Source organism: Herpailurus yagouaroundi, unplaced genomic scaffold, assembly GCF_014898765.1.
Source record: "Herpailurus yagouaroundi ecotype Mexico unplaced genomic scaffold, PumYag 187, whole genome shotgun sequence".
Taxonomy (NCBI): Eukaryota; Metazoa; Chordata; class Mammalia; order Carnivora; family Felidae; genus Herpailurus; species Herpailurus yagouaroundi.
The window spans coordinates 21,161,688-21,180,789 of record NW_024412418.1 but is presented as its reverse complement, the minus strand read 5'-3'; the positions used below and the strand labels follow the sequence as shown (position 1 = coordinate 21,180,789).

Here is a 19,102-nt window from a genome sequence, read left to right as displayed (position 1 = left end):
TGTGATCAGCAGGCATTTGTGCCAAGAAGGAAAAGAAAATGCTATAATGGTTGAGTGGCTAGGTTCCTAGTTCAGCTCACCAAAGGCTATGCACTGGTGACATTACCTGTAGCATATCTGACCTCACATAGTAATGGGACAATAGGATTTAACTATTACTTTAAAAAGAATTTCTTTGGGAAAGATGTATCCGTCTCTCTTTCCCACAACTCTGCAGTCCCTGGCAATAAGAAGCCACATGTCTCCCTGACCCTGGGCTGGTTCCCTTGAAGACAGCCCCACAGGTGGCAGCTGGGTAGGGAGAAGGGTGGGTGTTTTGGGAGATGGAGAACTGGGGTGTCTGAACCACCAGGCTTAGGACAAGTGAAAAACAGGATTCTGGTGCCTCCCTCAGGGTGGCAGAGATGGAAATTTAAAGTTTCATTCTCCAACCCATGGCAGAGATTTCAGAGGAAAGGGGCCAACAGGGCAACAGCAGCAGCTGTCAGAATATACTGGTGTTTTTGAATTCAAGTGCTACTAAGTGGGAAAGATCTGCCCACAGAAGTAAAGATTTTCAGGCTCCAGTCAGTGGCTATTCATTTCAAGGACTGAATGAGTGTGATGAAATGCTAATGTCACAACATAATTTAGACATCCCTTGGAGTTTATGTGTCTGGCTGCATCTTCAGTATTCTTTATATTTACTTTCTTGTAAGTTACTGACATCGAAATTGTCTACACCAAATGGTAAGAATGCTTCTCCACCTCACAACACCCTCCCACCAGCCAGCTCACATACAGAGGCGGTTTTAACGTGACATACACCCACCTTAGACCCTCAGCCTCCACATGTGTGAGTGTATGTGTTAAGGGAGGCAGTTAATCAAAGAACCACCATTTCACCCAGGATATGGTCCCTCCAGCAGGGATCCTAAGCCCCAGATTGGGAATAGAGAAAGACAGGAGGACATGCTTAGAAAATGGAATCTGATGGCCTCAAGTTCAAATCCTGAGGTTATCTCCTAGTTGCTGTGATCATAATCATAGATGAGTGAACTTCAAGTCTCAGTTTCCTCATAAGTACAAAAGAAGCTAATACTAGCTTGCTCATAAGTAATAGAAGCTACTTCATCACTTATTGTGAAGACTTCATAAATGATATATGTAATTTGGGGATGAAGAACAGGTATATACACAAATAATACATGTTAGTTCAACCCCCCTCCCCATTCAAGTTCTAGTCCCCATGTGGCCATTTATTATCTCAGTGACCCTGGGTAATTCATGTGCTCTCCAAGCTCAGTTTCCCCTTCTCTCAAATTAGAAGCCAGGAGCTCTGAGGGCTCTAAAAGTCCTAGAGTTCAGTCCAGTAAGGGAGGCTTGTTTTTGGTTTCTACTCTTAACACTCTTTGGTGCTCCCTCTTACAATCTTGATCATTCTTTAAATCCATGGTGCCAGTCCCTTCTGATTTTTGGATATTTTGCCTCTGGCTCTGTTGTCTTCCTCTACCTTATTTGTTGAAAGTTGTCTACAGTCCAGGACTGTGTTAAGACTAGTCCACACTTGGGGCGCCTGGGTGGCTCAGTGGGTTGAGCGTCCCACTTGGGCTCGGGTCATGGTCTCACAGTTTGTGAGTTCGAGACCCCTGTTGGACTCTGTGCTGACAGCTCAGAGCCTCGAGCCTGCTTCAGATTTTGTCTCCTTCACTCTCTGCCCCTCCCTCGCTTGCATTCTGTTTCTCTTTTTCTCTTTCTCTCTCTCTCTCAAAAATAAACATTAAAAAAAAAAATTAAAAAAAAAAAAAAAAAGAACGGTCCAAGCTTTATCACAGAGTGCATATGCACAACCACCATGGGGTATATTATTATTATACCCATTTTATAGAAGAGAAAAATCAAGGCTCAAGAGTTAAACAACTTATCAAAGGTAGGGAATTCAAAACTGGTTCTTCCCAGCTGCTTGTTATCTTTACATGGTATATTACATTTCCAAGCTTGACTGTACCTAGTTTGGGCTCTATCTTCTTATGACCATGTGCTGTGCTAGCTTACCTCATAAATCACTTTGTATTAATAACTGGGTGTTACACCTGCCAGGTGGCCTATGTCCAAATTAACCAGGACCCATCATCTCTGAACCAATAGGAAATTCTCAGGTCCTGCAGCTGGTAGGTCAGGGTGAGATTCAAGACTAGTAGGACTTAAATACATCTTTCAAATAACAGCATATGGTCAAACAGCTACTCAACTTCCAAATGAAACTGCTAGAAACTACTGTGTTTTTTAGTTCAAGCCTAAAGTGCAAGCTTACCAGTTGCTTCAAAAGCCTACTCTTCATAGCACAGAGTGGTAACAGAAAAGGGCTCACACTTTGGGATCAGACAACCCCAGGTTGACTAGCCAAGTGAACCGGAATGGATTTCTTAACCTCTCTGGGCTTATCTATTAAATGATGTTGGGTAAGATAACCCACCTTAGCCTCAGGTTCCCCATCTGCAAAATGGGATAACATTTACAACCTTATAGGGATGGCATGAGGACAGAAGGAATGCTTGGCCTTGTAGTAGAAACAGATTAGCCTGCCGGAGAATAAGGGAAGCTGGTGGGATGATCAGATCGTTTCCAATCATTGAGGTAGTCTCGAGCAGAAAGTTTGGAAATGAATTAGAGGTTCACTGAACTTGAAGGGCCTGCCAAGATCTGTAAGGACTCATGCCAGTGAGAGCTGGATGCCTTATTATGACAAAAGCCCTAGACTGATGTAACCCTTGCCTCCACTCTGCTAGGTCATCTGGCAGCAGTTGCTAGCAGCACTTTTTTCAGGTGAAAGGCTTCCACTGAGCCAAGTGGTAGAGTGTAATCTCACATCATCTCTCATTCTTCAGCACCATAAGGCAGCAAGGGTAACTGAGCTATTCTGGGCCTTCCCTGTGAGATCCCAACTTTATCCATAGCCCATGGGCTCCCTTTGGCCTCATGTTCTGAAGCCTTTTCTGAGACATCTTCCTTCTGCCTCACGAGATCAGAGGCGACATGGGAAGACAAGGAACTGATCGTGCAAATGGACCTCAGCATTTTATTTCCTTATCATTTTATTTCCTTAGTTACGGCACATTTTCATTTACAGAGTACTTTCCCTTATAAAATCTCCCAGTGTTTACTTCTAATCTACTAAATAACTCCTCTGACCTCTTCTTGTTTTTACCCTTTAAATATCTGTTGATGGTCCATTCACCACATTCCCCATTCAGTTATTAATGGCCCACAAAAACTTACTAGCAGCAATCATTTACTGATTAATCTGCACAACAATCCAGAAAGACAGGTAGTATTAATCCTTAGCTCTGCAGAGGGAAACCAAGGGGAAAAGAGAGGTTAACTCAGTTGCCCAAGGTCAGTGGCTAAACAAGATTATAACCAGGATCTATCCCATCTTGTATCTCTGTAAACACTTCCCACAGAGCTATTCCCTTTCTTTCCAATCAACATGGTCAAGGCAGCTAGATCATTCCTGTGTTTCAGTTTCACAGAACAGTTTTGAACTGTCAAGATTCAACCTCAAGTAATTCTGCCTGCTAACAGTTCATAAATAAAAGTTGTTAAAATTAAGAGATAACAGTACTTGAAAGCCAATTTTACAAAAGCAAAAGATGAGTGAAAAGATCTGGATTATAGACCCAGCTCTGCTGGGTCCCAGCAGAGGTCCCAGTCAGGTCCCAGACTCTGAGAGTCCCATAACTTCTCTGTATCTCTGAGTTATCTATAAAAATGAGAGTATGCTGAATGTTATTTAAGGTACCCTGCTGTTTGAGATGATGCAATAACTACTAAAAGAGCACGAAATATAAAGCTCCAATATCCAGCGCTGCCGAGATCATGGTGAAATCGGTATATCCATTCATTGCTAATGAAGTACAGAGCTACAATCCCCTTGGAAAGCAAGACGTCAACATACAGCAAAAACCATGAAGAATTTCATGTCCTTTTACTTGGTAATTTAACTCCTACAGTGTTTTACCCTAAGAAATAAATCAATAGAAACCAAAAGACATATACAAATGAAAATGCAAATTTCAGTGCCAGCAATCAGAGGAAAAATTACCAATTTCAATATTCATTTTTAGAGGGATGTCTCATTAAATAAAAGCACAGAACCATATGAATGTCATGTTACTATTTAAAAGGATGAACATGAAAATTATGCAAATTCATTGAAAATCATGTCAATACTATTAAATGAAAATAGCCAGAAGTAAAAGAGCAGGTATGTACTCTGATGTCAACTACATAAAATGTGGATAGATGTGCAAGGTCACGGGAAAACTCAAAATAGTTATGTTATTTTTTTGAAATATTTTAAGTGTTTTTAATGAATGTTGTTTTTCCATTAACAAATACATTTTATCATTTCATCAATTATTTAAAATTTTCTCAACCCCTGCCTTAATTTAGCTTGATGGAAAATGAATTTCAAACTTTCTGCCTAAATCTCCTGAGTAATTTTTATTGGCTGACGTATTATTCATGACATTCTTCTTCCAGAGTGATTTCTGTTCTTTACTATATAATTCTTTAGTGTCTTCAGAGATTCTAAAATCTCAGAACCCCTGCCTTCTTTCCCTCACCTAAGAGGATTCTTTAAAAGATGTGTCATCTAATCTAGCTATGAATAACTCCATGATTGCCTTGCAATGCTAATATTTGGCAACAGCCTGACCCAGGAGCCAATATTTTTCCATAACCTCGACCTGCGGGTGCCCATACAGGAGCCACAAAGTTGCCATTATCCTTTTCTCGGTGTATATAGGATTTCAAGTTTGGGGAGCTTTACAGCAGGACAGCTTATCTTTTCAGGAGTTTTAGGACACCCTCTAGTTCCCTTGGGAAAGTTGCTCCCAAGCAGTACTGGACCCTCCCTTCATATAAGGACTTTCACATCCTCCTTCATTTCTTAGAAATGCTCTCTTACTAGTAGGTCACCTGTACATCTTTGCTCATAATATCTGGGAAAGATTGCAGAGCCAATGAATTAAAAATATGATCCTAGGTCTCATGTGTGCCAATGAATGCCCTCATTAAAGCAGCATGAGTGAGATGAGATGGGTTTCAAAGCTTTCCGTCCCTTTGCCCCAGAGCCGCTGAGGCCAGGCACTGAAAGGATGCACAGTAAAATTAAATATCTAAAAATTCATCTTTAATTAACAGAATTGGATTAAAGCTAGACACCACCGCATATCATACGAGAAATGGCTGAGCTGGCTTCCAAGTGCTCTAATTCAATTAGGACGCAGTGAGTGACACTCGGACGGGAAAGGTTAATTGGGGGCGCCAGAACGCAATCATTCCTTACCTAACCAGTCATTAAACTTCTTAACCTCTGAGGGCAGTCCCAGCTCGGTGAAATCGCCTGTGTGGAGAAGGATGTCCCCATAAGGCATCTGGATACCATCTGTTCTGGAGTGTGTGTCTGAGATGCAGACAAACCGCGTGTGGCCCGCTGGTTTTGGAGTGTCATATGGGATGGGGTCGACCCTAAAGTAGACATAACAGATCCCATAACAGTTAAATATATTAGAACCCTTGTAATTGTCATTGCACATACATATCGATTGTTATCCGTGAACACGCCCAGACAAACTGATGCAAAGGCAGAAGGGCCCGTTGTAACAAGGGAGACTTTGGGGTGCAAAGGAGAAAGCATCACCCATCTACAACTCCACTGAGCAAATTCAAAAAGGCTTACTTACCTGGTAGGAGAATTAAAAGGAAAGGATATCTTACATGTAGGATCAGAAATAACCCAGGAAACTGGCAGAGTGATGAATGGTGAAGTTTAGGGATATTGAACCCCAACTGGGGAAGCAAAATTATGCTATTTTCTCTCATCATGCTCCAATTGATCCCACTCCTCATTAAGAAATGGATAACTACATTTATTCCTTCTTAAACATGCATAACTTAAGCAATGAACTAATTTAGGGAGAACACTCAGCACATGCTTTGCCAACTGAGATGTAGAAAGATCTAGATAGTGCTTATATTTAATTTCCTTTCCACAACCATTTAACACCTGTATCTTCTTGTTTTTGCTAAGTGATTCACAAATCAAACTGTGGGGAGAGAAGGTGATGTCAAAAATGGCAGGACTGAAAAGAAAAACATCGACTGTTGAAAGAACTTTGTCAAGCTCCTTCTTTACCACCATGAATTATCTGCAGTCCCAGTGATACCTTAGATCACTTGCAAGACTCCCAATGCCTTGGGCAAAGATTCTATTCAGTACAAATAGTAAGCCTTTTAATGGGTGTGTATAGATCTACATATACATTAATATATGTATAGTTTTAGAGACCTAAGCACTGTGAAATTACACTAGGGCATAAGAATCAAAAGGCAAAATGATCAACCCGAAGCAAAGAAAATGAAACAGAACAGTCTCATTTAATTGAGTGTAACAAAGTGTGCTAAATAAACTTGGTAAAAGAAATGCAAATCTGGCTCTTCAAGCATACAGTTTTAATTATTTAAGGGGTTTGTAGCAGAGTTAAGGATGCTTTAACTATATTAACTCTACACTGACAGCTTCCTTTAATTTCTCTGTAGGAATGTACACTTATTTTGGATTATGGGTGAAAAGAAGCAGTTATAAAGGCAAAGAGAAGGTCACAAGAGAGGCAAATATGCAATGCGGAGATTAGAGTGTGAAACATTAAATAAGGAACAATATTTCATGTCACAGCCCCGCCCATGATCGTTAACATGCAGCAGGGAACACGCTGAAAGCTCAACACAAGATTCCCTATATGTGTTGCCCCTACAGGCTTTGTTTAATTTTTCTTTCTTTTTTCCCCTTTTTTAAAAGAAATGATCTGGTTTAACAATGGCAATTTTAGTGAGGAGAATAAAGACATCAATACACAACCTGGCCAGTCTTGGTGGCGTTTCTTTAATAGTTAATCTTTTAACGTAATTTTCTCTTTGTCACAGAAGAAGGAAAAGAAGGAAGAAAAAAAAGAGCAAGAAGAGAGAAGGGGGTGGGGGATTGTGAACTGGTTAATGCAGCGGGTCTAATTGGAAACCCAAAAAGAAAGTTTAACTTCTGCAAAAAATTAATGAATTTTTCCTGTAAAGGTTAGAAATTAATAATGCTATTACCATAGAGAATATTCACTAATCCACTGAGATCTCATGAGTAACCTGGAAACCCTTCTGATGATATGCAGTGTTGACTTTTTTTATATATATAAAAACGTTTGGTGTCTTCCCTTCCATTACACAGACTCTATTACACTCAGTCTGAGCAGTTCCAGTCTCATCAATATCTCCTGTCTCCTACAAGTAGTTTCCCTGGAGAATGTATGCCTGTTCTCTGAAGCAGAATGCAAGTGAAAAGTTAAAGTGATAGGTAATACTCTCTTCCCACGTCAAGCGTTAAGATCCTCACTGGAACGGGACCGCGCACATTTCAACATTTGGATAAAAATTAAATAAATATCAGCCACCGGGCTTGTAAATATATGAATAAATTCAAATATATATATATATATATACACACACACACATATATATATGTGTGTGTGTATATATATATATATACCCACACACACACACACACGTATCTACATAAATACATCTTTATTTCCCAGTTCTCATCCTAAGGCTAACCTATAGACACAGTCCCTATTTCTTCTTTTCCATAACTCAGCTAAGCTACAGGTACAACTACTACATCAAAATCCTTTACTAATCCATCAGAATTTATCAGACAGACATACCTTATAGTTATCATTTTCAATTTACTAAACAGAAAGTAGTACAGATATAACCCCCTCACTGTGAGCAGGCCCCTATTCTATGACTTCTTCTCAGTGTTAAGAAGCAAATCAACACATGGTACATAATCTGTTTCCCATCTTAGTTCTATACTAGGCAATAACTTTCTTCTGAGCCTACTGATTGGGCCACCTGTCAATTTCTAAGTGGCTTCCACTTCCTTCCCCACCTTCCCACCTCCTCCAGAAAACATTCAAATGTCCAACAGAATTGACAAGAAAGGGAAAAGGGGGAAAATGTGTCTTCCTAGCTTTGAGCTGAAATAAAATGAATCAGAAGTACATAGGAAGGCGCAGAGAAGGCTCACCCATCAATATCACCAATTTGATATCACCAAAGAGAATTAGGTAGACGTTGAAGACAGTTATGGAGGATTGATTCAAGGGAGAGGCTTGGGGAAGGGGTAGGTGTAAAGAGGCAAATGCAAAATTTATATACATCCTCTGACCCAGAGACACTGATATCCTTTGTTACCCACAGGATTCCGAACAAGGCAAGAGATGGTTTCAGGAGACAAGACAGCACAGCATGTCAGAGCCATGCTGAAAGATAACATGACAACTATCACCTGGGGGGGGGGGGCCCCATAGGAAGGAAGACATTTCCACTCAAAGACATTCTGAGTTGAAAATAAGATGTCTAGTAGAGTAGGCAAGTTGCAGCAGATATAATTAAAGTTGAGACAACCCTCGGGACACTACTATTTCCAAATTGGGCATTTGGTAAATGCTTTGAAAATAAAAGTCAAGGCCATCAAATATTTTCACTATAAAACTATATCTAAGGGAGACCATGACTACCATTAGAAGATCTACCTGTTCACATGGTGTGAAGACCCTCAGACTACATTTTCCCTCTTAGTTAACTTTTACTGCTTACTGTTTATGCTGCTGACTTCTCAAATGATTGAACATTTCCCCTAAGGCATCATGTCAAGTAGCCTAGCACATGAGTATCTTACCAAGGCAATCTAACCCCCAGAGCCAGATTCAAATATCACAGTGAGACTTGCACGTACATTTGAGTGCACCCCGGGGAAAACAAGAGGACATGGGAAGATGAGAAGAAAACACAGCATCACAAAATCCCAGAGCCAGACAAAACCTTAGCGGGCATTGGGTTCAATGCTGTATACGAAGCTTGAATTCCTTCTACACCATCTGCCCTGCCTAACTGACACAAGTTTTCTTCCCAAGGTTTTCAGAGAAGGAGAGCTCCTGGGTTGCCTCCTCTCCCCCCAGGACCCCTATTCTTGTTTTTCGATATTTCTACTTGGCAAAAAAGTTTCTCATCCAGGGTCTGCACCTCTGCAAGCGCACAAAAAGCTGAGCTCGGTCCTAAGAGACTTGGCCCAGAGCCTGAAAACTAACAATGTTGGCTGAGTTATTCGCTTCTGGCGAGTCATTTCATTCTTTGGGGCTTCATTTTTTTTTCTTCCCTCATCTGTAAAATGGGAAAAATAACAGCCTAATCTGCTGTGTTGCTGTGAAGATATAAATTGTCAAGTACCGGGTCTGGCACATAGCACATGTTCAGGAAGTAAAGAAGGAGAATGACACGAGTGAAGCATGCTTGACTGTCTGGCTTTGAATCTCACTCCAAATTTATGAATGGCGTGACACCAAACAAGGGGCTAAACTCCTGTCTCGGTTTCCTCCCCAACAAAAGTTATAAAAATAGCACCTGTCCCAGAGGATTGCTGTGAGGGTAAAGAGGCATCATGTACTCAAAGCATTCAGAATAGTCTGACACACAGCAGACACTCAGTAAGTGGGTACGGTTTTGTGTTTTTGTTTTTTATGAAGTACTAATATTTTTGCTACTATTCGTAGCAGCAGCATCTTTTAGCTTCTCTGGCCTCCATGTCTTCTGTTACAAGGAGGGAACAGCTACTACACAGGAACTTCCTGAGCTAAAGGAGGTCACATACACAACACCTGGCACATACCCCACAGTCAATAAACACATTTATTTCCTTCCTGTTACTTTCTTCTTTAATCTCAATCTTCTGCGTTTGAAATACCAGGGAATAAGGGCGCCTGGGTGGCTCAGTCGGTTGAGCATCCAACTCTGGATTTTGGCTAAGTTCATGATCCAGGGTTGTAGGATCAGGCTGTGCATCAGGCTCCATGCTGAACGCTGATCTTGGAGGTTGCCTGAGATTCTCTTGCTCTCTTCTTCTGCCCTTCCCCCTCCCCTCTCTATAAAATGAAATAATAAATAAAATAAAATAAAATAAAATAAAATAAAATAAAATAAAATACCAGAGAATAAGAATCCAGTCCCTTTTTCCCTTTGACAGTTCCTCAAATATTTGAGGACAAGTATCATAACTCCCTAATATCTTCTCTACTCTAACTGAGGAGCCCTGGTTTCTCCAATGTTCCCTTGTGTGATAAGATTTCTGGTACCTTCAGAGTCCTACTGGTCTCCTCCTCAATAGGATCTGATTGGTCTGAGCTCCTCCCTGTGCAGTGGCCGAATTCGTGGGCCTGTGAATTCATGGGCCAGTGAGCTGTGTATCAAAGATCTGTGTCGTTAGTGGTGATGGAGAGACAACACTGCTGGGCACACTGGTGGTCTTTCTGAGAGGAGGTATCGTCAAAACGTTTTCTAATTCAGTCTCCAACTTTTGTGCCAGGCCTCACTTGTTCTTGAGGCTTGACTGTCAAATGCTTATATATCTCATTGCATATTCAACCAAATAAACCATTCTCATTTAGTTAGTCTTGACACATTACAGTTTTTTGCCCATAAAAATATGGTAATATTACTGCTTCCACTATGGGATACTTTTCCGACAATATCTGTTATTTTTCCCAATAACAAATTCGTACAGTGTTGTAAGCTCCATTGATAGATCTTCATAAAAGCTGTTATCATGTCATTTGTTATGACATGAATTTCTTCTTTAGACCATGTGTGCAGTAAAAGCCTTGTGTACACAATTAGCCTATAATTCAGTGTGAGAATAGAATATTGCCCTTACAAAGCATTTTAACGGGAATCGAATGTATTTACCATCCCCATATTCCACTTGAAGATGTTGTTTATGCATTCCACTGGCTCGATCTTTAAAGTTTTCCAATGGGATACTAAAGCTTTCATTTTTTGCCCAGAAAATTCAGGTGGCAGGAAAGCTAAAGTTATATGTGAGACGTTACACAATCCACCCTGATATACTTTAGCCAACACTAAAGATACGCAAAACCTGCCAGCAAAACAATGAAATCTAAATACCAGGTGTAGGGGCACCGAGGTGGCTCAGTTGGTTAAGTGTCCGACTTCGGCTCAGGTCTTGATCTCCCGTTCATGAGTTCGAACCCCACAGCGGGCTCTGGGCTGATAGCTCAGAGCCTGGAGCCTGCCTCCGATTCTGTATCTCCCTCTCTCTCTCTGCCCCTCCCTGCTCACATTCTGTCTCTTTCTCTAAAATAAAATAAACATTCAAAATAAGTCAATAAATACCAAGTGTAAGTTATTAGAATCACAAAATTTTATATTGGAAAAGACTTTGGAGATTGTCCAATCCACTGTTACACTTCTTTGAATATCTTCTTCATGGTCTGCCTTACTCATGTATGCCCCCACTTAGTTTCTATGATGCATGTTACCCTTCATATACATTTTTTTAAAGTACTGCCCTAAACAATATCATTTATGAACTCATAACTTAGATATTCTGGTTTTATTTTCCAACTACACATTAAAACAAATAGAGAACGACTACAATTTAAAGGTTTGTCCACTCTAAACAACTAGAACTGAGATTTCTTAAGTTCCAGTTTCTCTTTCCATCCACTTAATTGTGGAAGCTTAGAAAGACGCTGGCATTTGGAGAATAAAAAAAGATAAAAATTACAAAATCCTAGCAAATCACCTAAACTCTGGTACCATTAAGATCCAGAGAGTCTGGGGGCACCTGGGTGGCTCACTCAATTAAGCGCACACTTCAGTTCAGGTCATGATCTCATGGTAGGTGAGTTTGAGCCCTACTTTGTGTGAACTCAAGCCCCACTCCAGGCTCCTCACTCTCTCTCTTTCTCTCTCTGCACCTCCTAGGATTCTTTCTCTCTCTCTCTACCCCTTGCTCACTCAGGCTCACTCTCTCTCTCTCAAAAGTATATACATAAATAAATAATATACATATATACATATCTAGAGAGTCTGCTCAAAATTATTAGAATTCACTATTGAAACTATCCAAGTTTTAGTGCCGTGTATATTGACCCCTTAATTCTCATGTTAACTTATCCAGTCAAACTGAATCTCTTAAAAGCTCAAAAAAAAAAAAAAAATCTGCCTATTGCACTACATTGGGGAAGTGAGTAATGTAAAAGCTTGATTTTTTTTAAATACCGATAGAAATTAAAAGTATTCCTCATTCTCAGGTACATCAAGTGACACGAGCAAACTGATTGTCAATGTTTCCTAACACAGGTCTCTTTAAACAGACTACATTAGCTGACAGATAAGTCTCATTTTTTGTGGGGCTTTTTTTGTTTGTTTGTTTTTAAAAAGCCCTGTTTGTGGAGTCCGGGACCTCCTGCACTTCTACCCATTGGTCATCACTTAGTCATGTGACCCTGGGCAAGTCACTTCTCTTGTAGCCTCTTCCTCAAGTGTGAAAAGAGGGGCAAAACCCAACGACCACCACCACTACCACAACTCCGGGGGCCCCCACCCACATGATTAGCTGCAAGGTTTGTACGCCACTATTTAAGGCTTCAGAAGTAATTCAATCTCTTAAGTAGCTTAAGCATGTCCTTTCTCTTTGCAATTTTCTTCTCTGCTTTCCCAGACAATGCAAAGATAAACACAGTCCAGACCCATCCAAATATAATCCGAATTAGCGGGGCTTTATATGGAAAGAGAAGCGAAACCACAATGTAGGACTGCAGACGGGGCTTCCCGGGATATCTAGTGTAAAAGAGAACAAAGCCAGAATTCTGTTACCACAACAAAACAAAAATTAAGGGGTATGTGATTTAACTGAGTTGCGTCAGAAATGGGGCTGTTCTCATTTCTCTGAAACTAGGAGCTGGTGAAATTCTCCTAGTTTAGCCATCATGCCCGGGAACAGTAACGGTGCTGAAACACAGTAAGTAAGCATAACAGAACCAGATGTATAAATATATTCACATTTGTAGCAAGGGCACTGCTTTCCTTTAACTGCTGAACTGCTGTATCAACACTGTTCTATCACCGACTAATTATAGCTAACAAAGCCCACTGCACAAAGTATGTCTCGTCTATTTTTTCCTGGTACAGAAGTACAGTGCTGACATTCAATGAATATTAAGTGGAAACGATTTAATTCTTTGAGCACTGCATCTGATATGAATTCATGGTCTTTCTACCAGTGCCATTCTAGGTGTTTTCATGCCCATCAGGGTAGCAATGGTCTGAGCCACTGACGCCTCTTGGCTGGCATATTGTTGGATCGTAAATATCTCACTGGAGATGTACTATCTAGAGTTAAATGTTTCCCTCTCCCCTAACCTACCAACGAAGTTAATCGGCTTACAGTTCTGGGTAGTGGCCTTGCATCTGAGAAAAGAAGGCACGTGACACTGAACTGAGCGTCCGTTATTTCACACATTCAGTCAGGCATTTGGTGAACAACCATTTCTCAGGCATCTACCTGTGTGCCAGGTAGCATGATAGGTTCGGGAAAAACAAAGAAGCAAGAAGGATGGCTTCTTCAAGGATTCTGCAGTTGGTCCCTCCATTCATCTATTCACCAAACGCTTACTGGCATGCCTGGTTTCTGCTCATTGAGTCATTTCACAACATTTAAACAGGTGACTTTCACAACCGTGTGCAAGGTGTTATAATCAAGGCTGCGTGAGGTGCTGTGGAGTAAAGGAGAAAATGATTGGCACTGCTTGTGGGCTAGGATGAAGGACAGGGCATTACAGTGGGCAAAGGACACACGGTAGTATGTCAATCTCAAATGCCCGGGACAATCCATCTTCGGCTCAGAAAGAAGCAGAAGAGTGGCCTGAAGCTGGAACTTGAATTGAGATTACAACAAGCATAGACTTAGAAAGTCAGGCAGAAAGGAAGGGCTGTCCAGGCAACAGGAGGAACAGTGTGGAAGTACTCAGCATGAGTAGGGATCTCAGAGTAAAGAGCGGTGGCTGGAATAGTCACCGGGACAGTGAGCAGTGGAAGGTTCGAAAGGCTTTGGGCTTGGAAGCCAGATCACAGACAGAAAGACAGGTGGTGGGGCCTGAACCAGCCCTGAAGGCCATGGAAAACATCCTCCTCCCTCACCCACTGAGAGGTGCAGGGGGCCACAAAGAAAGCAGGCTTTTAGGAAAACTGAGGCTCTGTGCAGGACGTGAGAGGAGGTGGGGGCAGGGGAATGGAAAGATGGAAAGATAGAAAGGAGAGGGTATGAAACAATAGCAGCAGAAATCTGTCTATGATATTAAAATGGAAGCCATCATGAGCATACTGCAAATGAGGGTCAGAGAAGTCGCCACAAATGAACCACAATATGCTACACTATTAAGTCTCCTGTGGTTCCATCCTGTCCACACTTTTATCATTGATCTGGTGCTATGGACTGAATTTTGTGTCCTCCCCTAAAATTCATATGTTGAATCCCTAATCCCTGATGTGGTAGTACTAGGTATATGGAGCATCTGGGAGACAATTAGGTCATGAATCGGACTAGTGGCCTCATAAAAAGAGATAGAAGAAAGATGATGTCTCTCTCAGCCATGTGAAGACAGCGCAAGAGTGTAGCCATCTACAAGCCACCTACAATGCCTTTCACATGACTGTTTTCATTTAATCCTTGTGGCAGGTAGGCCCCATCTTTCTCCCATTTTACAAAGAGGAAACTGAGACTCAGAAAGATGAAGCAATTTGGCAAAGGCACAGGGCCAGTAGGTGGCTCTGCCCCAAGCAGACTGCTCAGTGTCTCTGTCCTTCTGCCATCCTCCCAGCTATACAACCTTCTCTTACAGAACACAACACACCCAGATGTAAGAGCAGATTGTCCTAAAATGGAGCACACAGATTATTTTTTAATCAATAATTACAATCACAACTTCCAGAACAAAATGTGGGTCATTTTCAAATACTGGTCTGAAAACACTTCATCTGACTCAGTCCAGGAGAAAGAACCTTAAGGGACATCGAAAACACATGCATTTAATTTTTTAAATGTTGGAGGAGATATTCCTGAGGAGGTGTTGTGTTTAATTGACTAAACAAGATCTTTTTAATTAAAACTCTGCGAAAGAAAAACAAATTCTACTGTCTTTCTCTACCTTTCCAACTCCGGAAAGCCAAGCTGTAAAGATGTAAAGCAAGGCTTAACATCTCACAAGTGGTTGTTAATGGATTCATTGTTTAGTTAATTGTGCTGAACAGAAGTGCAGGTAGCTTCATATTTGCACGGATAATAGGTCTTCTTTAAAGTGTGTGGCCAGTTCAGTTGGGTTTTAATGATCTGTAATTTTTTTCTTTTCCAACTTTGGGTTGGGTTGGGTTGGGTTGGGTTGATTGACTGATTTTCAAAAAATCAGTCATGCCTAAGGCAAAAAGACCATTTTTGCTACATTTGGGACATCTTGTTAGTACGTTTCAAAACAGATGCTTATTTGTAAGGCTACTTAACATGATGCCAACATTTAACAACCTTTCAAAGTTAATCCAATACAATAATTTTCATACTCAATACATACTACTCTAGGGCTTGTTTCGTAATACAAAGAACTATTTTACCTTACATCTTTATCCCTTTCTGAAATAGCTAGTCCATAATTCAACCATAAAAATTACATAGTTCCCACACAGCAGAAGAACCCAAGGAGAACCTTTTCCCCTTCTGGGCATGAGTACTTATTACCTTGGTAGAGTACGTTATAGTTTACATTTCCCCATGATTATCACAAGGTTGGTGTATACAAGGTACAGATCAGGTGGGTGACTTGACTATGATCACCCAGCTAGTATTTGGTTGAAAAGACAATCAAATCTAGGTCTGACTGTAATTCCAGTGGTCACTTTACTTTGAATAATAACAAAGGGAAATACCCTCCATCGTGTTGTAACTTCTAATTACCACTGGCCAAACTCTGCCCAGATTTCTCTGTTGAATGATGCTGGCAAGGTCTACCAACAGGTAGGACTAGAGATTATTCCTCCGCCCCAAGCTTTTGAATGAGCCATTTTATTCATTTAGTCCTCAGGTCGGCAAGCTACAGTCCATTTGCAAAATAAAGGCCAATGCATGTTTCTATAAACAAAGTTTTACTGTAACTCAGCTACATTCATTTGCTTAAATATTATCTATGGCCACTTTCATGCTACAACAGCAGAGTTTCATAATTGTGACACATGCCATATGGCCTGCGGAGTCTCAAATATTTATGATCTGGAACTTTACAGATAAAAGTTTGCCCACTCCTGATTCTGTCACTGAACAAACGTTAGTAAGCAACAACTATATGTTAGACACTACATTACTAATATCTAATATTTAGCAGTATCTATTATATGCCAGAGGCTTTCCCCTATATTTCTATATTATTTCCTATATTATTACATTCAATTCTCTCAAGACCTCTGCATAATGTATATGTGTGCATGTGTACACACACATGCATGTGCTTTTCTTGCATACTCCAAATTTTACTAAAGATCCCACATTAAGCTTGGGACTCTCGATTTGGAACCTGTCTAAATCCTTAGCCCTTTGCTATGCAATACTGCTTCTCAGAGGTGACTTTGGAAAGAGCGTCCTTCCAGTGAAATGCCGAAGCCCCTAGGCATTATCTGATCCCACAGGGAGAAATGCCTTAGCCTTTGGGCTATTTTATAACTTCCTAACTTGTAGATAAATGAAAGCAATGCAAATAACTCTTATCTACAGATGCAAATAAGTTCTGCCCAGTGGAAGTTCAATCGACTCCCCCTCTAGTTTTGAATCCATTTATAAATTCATGTCAACGTTCTTTTATTCCATACAAATTTGTGGTTCTCCTGTGAACCTGTTACAACAAATTTCTTGGTACCCTCCTTTAATCAACAAATTTCTTGGTACCCTCCTGAATCAAAATTTTAATGTGTTCATTTTATATCTGTATGAATCAGGGTTTTGAGAAATTATCCTTTAACAGGGGTTACGAAGATGCCATTTTTACCATCTTGAATCTCACAGTTTTGTTTGGATTACATACCAAACTGTAATCAATATGACCATAAATTTTATATACCTAAAAAGGGATGGGAGGAGGGAGAATAAGAGAGAACACAGAGATTAAGAGGTCACTTCGTGGGTCGTTTATGTTACGGAAAGCATCAGCAAGATTTAGATTTGGACCATGGTTCTGCCTGTGCTTACCTTTACTAAGCATATTACTGACCTCCTATAAGCCTCAGTAATCTCATCTGTAAACTGGGGATGATGCTGATTAAATAGCTATTGCTTATAAAGGGACTGGCACATATTAAGTGCTCAATAAGTGTTAACCACCATTATTGAGATTCTTCTCTGAGAAATATTGAAGAAATTAGTTCCATTTAGAGATGGGAAGGTCTTCACAAAGCGGGTATATTTGATCCGGGTCTTGAAGGGATAGTAGGAGTTCACCAAGCAGAAAGCTAGAGTAATGTCATTTGACATAAAAGGGACAGTGTTTTGTTGTTTTTTTTTTTTTTTAAACCTGAAAGGTATGAGGGTGGGGAAGGTAAGTGAGACTGCCAAATTTACAAGAAGGCAATTACCAGGTAGACACTAAATTTATAAGGTGACCTGAATTCTCCTAAAGTTGTTAAAGCTGCTACCTCCCTACTTCACAGTTGTGTACAGACAGCTAAAGCCAGGTAGGAATGCAATATGAAGATACCAATTTTCACAAAATCCAGAGACCAAATCATCATGACTACAGGTATGACTACTCACAGGTTCAAGGACCCATCAGGAACAAGGGTATAAGATCGCATTTTATAGAGGACAACTTTGTAACAGCTTTCATTCAGCCCAAACTCTCCCCCTCTCTTTTTTCTCTCTCTGTCTCCCTTTCTCTTTCTCATTCTGTCTTTTATATACCCGTAAAAAATAACACACAAATCCAATTACACTCTGTTCTTACCTTGGCCAGACCCTGTTTCTTTCTATGCCTTACTCTATGTCATTTCTACATGAAATCACCCTGTTTTATCAAATCGGGGACTTTCCTGGATACTTTGGATGAGAATAAATTTCAGATTAATTCCCAGTTCTGAGTCAATATTTGCTAAAAGTTTACTAGAAAGTCTTCATCCACCATGTTTGCATAATTCTGTTTGCTCCTTTTCAGTCCTGGATACACCCATTTGAATGAGGAACTGTAAAGGGCCTGTTGTTATCTGACCTGCACACTCTGCAAAGGGCCCACAGGTCTGCTAAGACTCAGGCATGTCAGCTATCTCTTTCTGCTAGAGCAATGATGGGTAAGATGAAAAGGAGGTTAGAAATACTTTAGGTTTGGGCAGGAAAATAACTTCCTCAAAAAGCCTTTTCCTTTAAAAAAAAATACCACAAAAATGTTACAGGTACTCCCTGCGTCCTACTATCAGATATCATCCCGCCCCCAGTCTCCAGAGGTTCTGATGTGTGATTGTTTCAAGCTCTCTTCTTCGTGAAGAGGTGAACACGTGACCACTGCCATCCATAAAGGCTGAAGTGAGTGTACTTAGCTAAAGGGCATTGCAATAATTTTTCTCTTCCATGTGAGAAAGTTAGCCTTGAAAATTCTCTGGCTCAGTGCCTGTTTTTAAATCATCTTTTAGGGAGGGGTGGCCAAGGGGACACGTTAAGTTTGAACCAGTCTCCTTCTCACTCCCAAATCAACAGCTCTTCAAAATAACAACAATAATAACGATAATGATAATAGTAAGACGGTAGCCCCTATCAAGCCTTCAGATTTGCTTTCAAGGCAGAAGACAATGCTGAAGACCGAATATTTTAATAGGGAATGCCTCCAAATACTCGTTGCAGGAAAGCAGTCCCGGCAGATGGATTAAACTTGATTAGCATAGGGGCTGGCGCTGTTCTGCACAGACAACATGATTTCTATTGGAATCTAGGGTGAATGGGAGCCTGACAAAGTCACTGAAAAGATATGTAACCCCCAACTACAAATCAACTTCTGATTCCAAAGAAATTGAGGTGTCTTTCCCCAACCCAGGCTGTAGCATGTCACTGTGTGAGGAAACATGGTGAGAATCATGAACCCATTTCAACAAATGCAGCAGCAGGGCTAGACTATCATTTCTTTTTGTC

At 40.6% G+C, this 19,102-nt stretch overlaps 1 protein-coding gene across 4 annotated transcripts in view; it reads right to left on the bottom strand.

Annotated features, from left to right (window-relative positions):
- The window catches only part of MPPED2 (metallophosphoesterase domain containing 2), a 176,462-nt gene that overhangs the window by 122,330 nt on the left and 35,030 nt on the right, over nucleotides 1-19,102 (bottom strand). For all 4 annotated transcript variants that reach the window (XR_005796937.1, XM_040495552.1, XM_040495553.1 and 1 more), the window contains exon 3: nucleotides 5,333-5,514. Coding sequence is in view for 3 of the 4 variants with exons in the window: in XM_040495552.1 (XP_040351486.1) it covers nucleotides 5,333-5,514 (182 nt within the window). In the remaining variant the exon portion in view is untranslated. The remainder of the gene's footprint in view (nucleotides 1-5,332; nucleotides 5,515-19,102) is intronic.